The sequence below is a fragment of the Hordeum vulgare genome, chromosome 5H (genome assembly GCF_904849725.1).
Source record: "Hordeum vulgare subsp. vulgare chromosome 5H, MorexV3_pseudomolecules_assembly, whole genome shotgun sequence".
Classification (NCBI taxonomy): Eukaryota; Viridiplantae; Streptophyta; class Magnoliopsida; order Poales; family Poaceae; genus Hordeum; species Hordeum vulgare.
In genome coordinates, this window is record NC_058522.1 from 581,553,114 (window position 1) to 581,559,283 (window position 6,170).

At 42.7% G+C, this 6,170-nt stretch overlaps 1 protein-coding gene across 1 annotated transcript; it reads left to right on the top strand.

The window, feature by feature from the left end:
• The first annotated feature begins 1,667 nt into the window (after nt 1–1,667).
• On the top strand, nt 1,668–5,422 carry LOC123395162 (probable LRR receptor-like serine/threonine-protein kinase At3g47570). Its single transcript, XM_045090100.1, has 2 exons — nt 1,668–4,623; nt 4,748–5,422. The coding sequence occupies exons 1-2, from the start codon at nt 1,707–1,709 to the stop codon at nt 5,119–5,121; spliced, it is 3,291 nt and encodes a 1,096-aa protein (XP_044946035.1). The 5' UTR covers nt 1,668–1,706; the 3' UTR covers nt 5,122–5,422.
• The last annotated feature ends 748 nt before the right edge of the window (nt 5,423–6,170 follow it).

Consider the following 6,170-nt stretch of genomic DNA (forward strand, 5'->3'; position numbering starts at 1 on the left):
GGCCGAGCGCATGCAATGAGCGCTTCCTTGGCTCCTGCAAAGATAGCACTTACACCCGTAGCATTGATGTAAGTTTCGGAATCACCCCCCGCATCCATAGCATCGACACGAGTTTCCGAATCATGATCTTGAGAGAAAACTTTTCCTTCACGGAGCGCGACAATTTCTTTAGCCGACCCTTGAAGAACTGGATCCTCCTCGTCCACGAGTTCACACATCAACATCATGTCACCTTCATCTCCTTGCTGGGCCATGAGCGCCTTCTCCTTTGGGGGATTCTTGCACTCCGACTTGAAGTGCTCCATGATGCCACAATTGTGACACTTGATCTTGCGCTTGTCGAACTTCTTCTTCTCTATGTATTTTTCGTTTTGAACTGTGTGCATCCTAGATGTTCTTTGACATCTTATTGGTGCAAAGGCTGGATGTAATTGATATCTACTTGATATTAATATATTCCTCTTTTTAAAGAAAAAAAAAGGAGAGAAAAAATCAAGAGTATATGGGCAAAAGAGATGTCTGCACTGCCCGCTTGCTGTTCATGCGGGACACTGCATAAGCCGCTGGCTGTTGAACAGACTTTCAACAATTTCAGTCCTTGACATGCATCCTCGGAATGATTGAAATGAAAGCACATATGTTCCTTGTTTTTCCCTTGACATCTCTCCATGTACAATTCATGTCCTGCTACAAGAGACACGTTGAACTTTCCTAGTATCATTTTGGTTTGATGGTAGAGCACATATATAATTTTGCTGCTGGATTGTATTGGACCGCACGAATGTCTGCATCCAACTTCCAATTGGAATTCTATGCCACGATTCCAAGTATCTATCTTAATTGATTGTATTGTACTTCTTTTCCTGAAGAAGTACAACAATTTTTACGTACTGATGGATCAGTTGTGCTTGTGACCTGAAAGATTTTCTTAGGGAAGGTAGCAGCTATTTCTTCGTGCCAGCCAAAACATGCCGATTAAAGTTATATGGAGCCATCTTTATTTAGAAATTCAAACACTTTGGTTAAAATTCTATTATAGCAGACGTTTTAAAAGAGGATATGTAGTGCGTGAGAAGTCAGTCGGCTGTCAAAGATTGAGAAGTCTGGTCACGTAATGGCATTTTCTAACGTGCCACCCTTTTGGAAAGAAGACACTTCTAGTGCGTTGTATTGTGAGTGCTCCAAGGCACACGGTGGCTGTCCCTATCAGATGGCCAAGATGAAGCTATACATATGAGCTGTATGACCGAGTAAATATACAAGTGGAGTAAGTGGAATTTGGAAAGTTGGAATAGATATGCTTGGACGTTTTCATCCTTCCGCACTTGCATAAATATTAATTATAAAGTATATATCCAGCTGAGAGAATTAAAGGTGAATTGTTTTACTATATATGCTGCCCTTATGCCAAAGAGAAACTTTCTTGCATTAAAGGTGAATTGCAAAGTTGACTGGGTACAGAGGATGTTTCCTGGATGTGTTTATTTAGTGTGTCTCCGGGTCAAGCTTCGATAGCTCCGCATTGTGAATACCACTGCGTGTTGCCGGGCTGCGCGTGCTCCTTCCTGGAATCCGGTGAATGGGATGCACTTTGTGACCCACAAAAGGCTGACGTTCGGCGGAAATCCCCTATATATTCATCACTACTACCCTTGTTCCATGCACACATAGCCACACAAGCAAACAGCTGAGCCACCAATAGCTCAATGGCCGCTCCATTCATTTCTTCTCCTATTCCTATCTTCACACTCGTACTGCTCTCAGCCTTCTCGGCTTTCTCTCCTAGTCCGACCACCGGCAGCGGGAGCCACACCGACCTTGCCGCGCTGCAAGCTTTTAAAGCCCAGCTCGCCGATCCTCACCGTATCCTTGCCCGCAATTGGACCCCTAGCACATCTTTCTGCCACTGGGTTGGTGTCTCGTGCAGCCGGCATAGGCAACGCGTCACCGCTCTATCCTTCAACGGTGTGCCTCTCGCTGGGTCTTTGGCGCCTCATATTGGTAACCTCTCTTTTCTTTCTGTCCTTAATCTCACTCGCGCCAACCTCACGGGCTCCATTCCAGCCGAACTTGGTAGGCTACATCGTCTTAGGTATCTCCGTCTCTCAAGAAATAGCCTGTCAAATGCTATACCTACTTCCCTAGGGAACCTCACAAGGCTTGAGTACATTGGTCTATCTCTGAACAAACTATGGGGGCAGATACCTTTCGAGATGTTGTTGCATATGCACAACCTTAAGGTGATTGCTCTAGCTGCAAATGACTTAACTGGTCAAATTCCACCGTATTTGTTCAATAACACTCCTTCCTTGACGGGCATAGATTTTGGAAATAATAGCCTGTCAGGTCCTATACCACACACCATTGCAACTCTATCTATGCTTCGGTTCTTCAGCCTACAAATTAATCAATTCTCTGGCCTAGTGCCACAAGCCATTTACAACATGTCTAGTCTACAAATTATGATACTCACAGGAAATGGTAACTTAACTGGAATGTTTCCGAGGAATCAAAGTTTCAATCTCCCAATGTTGCAACAATTTTCGCTAGATGATAACAATTTTTATGGTCGATTTCCAGTAGGGTTGGCATCATGCCAGCACCTACAGGTAATTGATCTAGGTGGAAATTCCTTTGTGGATGTTTTGCCAAGATGGTTAGCCAATTTGCCATACCTTGAACAACTATTCTTGGGTTTTAGTGGCCTCATTGGTTCAATCCCAGTTGCTCTTAGCAATATCACTAGTCTTACTGATCTAGACATCTCGAACGGAAACCTCACAGGAGAGATTCCATCAGAATTAAGTCTTATGCATGAACTCTCGTATATGTACCTTGGAGGCAACCAATTGACAGGTAAAATTCCACCTTCCCTTGGAAACCTATCCAATTTGTATTTCCTTGCTTTGGGAAGTAATCAATTGTCCGGTCAAGTACCAACAACAATTGGAAAAAATTCAGCTCTAAATACACTTGATTTGTCAAACAACAATTTAGATGGAAACCTAGACTTCTTATCATCTCTTTCCAAGTGCAGGGAACTTCAAATCCTTGTGATACAGTCTAATTATTTCACCGGCATCCTCCATGGTCATATGGGGAACCTCAGTTCACAGTTAATCACTTTTGCTGCAGGATACAACAAGTTAACAGGTGGAATTCCTACATCGATCTCAAACATAACAAACCTTCAACGGATAGATCTTAGTAACAACTTGTTCACCGAGCCAATCTCAGAATCCATCACTTTGTTGGAGAATCTGGTATGGCTCGATATCTCTCACAATGAAATGTTAGGCCCTATCCCAACACAAATGGGTAAGCTTGGGAGCCTACAACGTTTGTTTCTCCAAGGAAACAAACTTTTAGGATCTGTACCAAACAACTTTGGTAATCTAAGTTCGTTAGAATACGTCGACTTGTCCAATAACCATTTAAGTTCGATGATACCCATGACCTTTTTTCACCTAGATAAACTTATCAAACTAGATCTTTCTCATAATTGCTTCGTTGGTCCACTACCAACTGATTTTTCTGGACTAAGACAAACAAATTACATGGACATTTCTTCCAACTTCTTGAGAGGAAGCATCCCAAATTCATTGGGAGAACTTAGTATGCTAACCTACCTAAATATGTCACATAACTCTTTCAATAACTCAATTCCAGGCCCAATGGAAAAACTGAAAGGTTTAGCATCGTTAGACCTCTCATTCAACAATCTCTCTGGCACAATTCCCATGTTCCTTGCCAACTTTACCTACTTGACAACCTTAAACCTCTCATTCAATAGTCTAGAAGGCCAAATACCCCAGGGAGGTATTTTCTTAAACCTCACCTCACAATCTTTGATTGGCAACGTCGGGCTATGTGGGGCCACACACCTAAGATTTCAGCCATGCCTCTATAGATCTCCCTCAACTAAAAGACACTTGCTTAAATTTCTACTCCCAACACTTGCATTAGCTTTTGGCATCATAGCCCTTTTTTTATTCCTATGGACTCGAAAGGAACTTAAGAAAGGTGATGAAAAAGCTAGCGTTGAACCAACAGATGCCATAGGGCATCAAATTGTCTCCTATCATGAGCTCATCCGGGCCACCAATAATTTTAGTGAAGATAGCATCTTGGGATCCGGAAGCTTTGGAAAAGTTTTCAAGGGAAGATTGAATAATGGCTTGGTTGTGGCAATAAAAGTTCTTGACATGCAGCTAGAGCAGGCCATCCGAAGTTTTGATGTCGAGTGTCAAGTGTTTCGCATGGTGCGACACCGCAACCTAATAAAGATACTCAACACATGTTCCAACCTTGACTTCAGAGCACTAGTGCGCCAGTACATGCCCAATGGAAACTTAGATATACTCCTACACCAGTCTCAGAGTATAGGGTGCTTAGGATTTCTTGAAAGGTTGGGAATCATGCTTGATGTGTCCATGGCAATGAATTATCTACACCATGAGCACCACGAGTTGATATTGCATTGTGACCTAAAACCTAGCAATGTGTTGTTCGATGAGGAGATGACGGCACATGTGGCGGACTTTGGGATTGCAAGATTGCTTCTGGATGACAACTCCATCACAAGTACAAGCATGCCTGGAACAGTTGGGTACATGGCACCAGGTAAATAATTATCTAGCACTTATTATCTTGCTCAACCAAGTACTCATTAAACCATTGATATGTATGGCTTCACCAAAAACAACACATATAGGACTTAATTTCCATTTATATTTTTCTTGAGCAGAGTACGGGTTGCTTGGAAAAGCATCACGGAAGAGCGATGTGTATAGTTACGGAATCATGATCCTTGAAGTCTTCACTGGAAGGAGACCCATCGATGCTATGTTCGGCGCACAACTAAACATTAGGCAATGGGTTCATCAAGCATTTCCTAAAGAGATTGTCCAGGTCATCGATGGCCAGCTATTGCAAGGCTCCTCTCTTTCTGGTTGTGGCTTGTACAATGGCTTTCTTGAGTCGCTATTTGAGCTAGGCTTGGCATGCACCACTGACTCGCCTGACAAGAGAATGACTATGAGTAATGTGGTTGTGAGGCTGATGAAGATCAAAGCCGATTACACCAAACATGCGACAAAGATGTCACCTTATGCTACATAATGATCCCTCCCTCATATCATATATAACTATTGGTGGATCTATATATCATTTTTCATGCATTTAGAATAAATAAACATGTGCCTTTAGTGATGGGGATGAGCCAGTTGTATCGTACACTTGCCATGTATAGATATTTTATCATGCCTTTCTTCTCTCGAACTAAGACTGGCATTCTTGATAGGTTAGAAGTTAGTTCTGAATAAAGAACATGACAAACACCATTGGACATTTCTCCCAGGGTAGCAAAGCTATGAAATTTTGTGTATATGTATAGACGCAACAACATGTCTTATTCACTTAAGTCTCTTGTGTCACATTAAGGCCTCGTTCGGTTACAAGAGATTAGTTCCCCTAGTGGAACTAATCCTTGTAGGGATTGGGTGTCAGCACCTGACCCCCGCTGGAGTTGACTCCCTACCACCACTAGTAGAAAATATGCCTTTCGTCCTAAGCATTAGTCCCGGTTGTTTTTCGGACCGGCACTAATGTGATCGTTTGTCCTGGTTCCAATGCTAGGAGCGGCCGGGGGCATGGCCATGATTATTCCTGGTTCATTTCTGACCTTTAGTTCTGGTTGGTATTACAAACCGGGATTAAAGGTGTGGTGGCGGGCTGGTAGCAGGCTAGGGTCCCAACAAACCCATTTCGTCCCGGTTGGTATTACCAATCGAGACTAGAGGTGGAACATTAGTCTAGGTTTGTATAAACAACTGGGACTAAATATGTCCCTATATAAACCCCTTCGTCCAGCCCGCTCATCCTCTCTGTTTTCCCCATCGCTCGAGCTCTCATCCCTCATTTTTGTCAACATTTATCAAGATTTGAGGCACCCCATCTATCCAAGGGTGTTAAAAGGTTAGCAACTGCATGTTTTCACCTCTCATTGCTAGTTTAGCTTGTTTCATGCTCTATAAGTATAGTGAGTTGTGGGCTTTACTTTGGTAGTAATTATGTGGGAGTTTATTTGATTACTATGCAATCTGAGCTCAAATTGACTTCTTTGTTTGCATATTTTCAGGTGTGGTTTACTTAGTGCCTTCTCGTCCGTC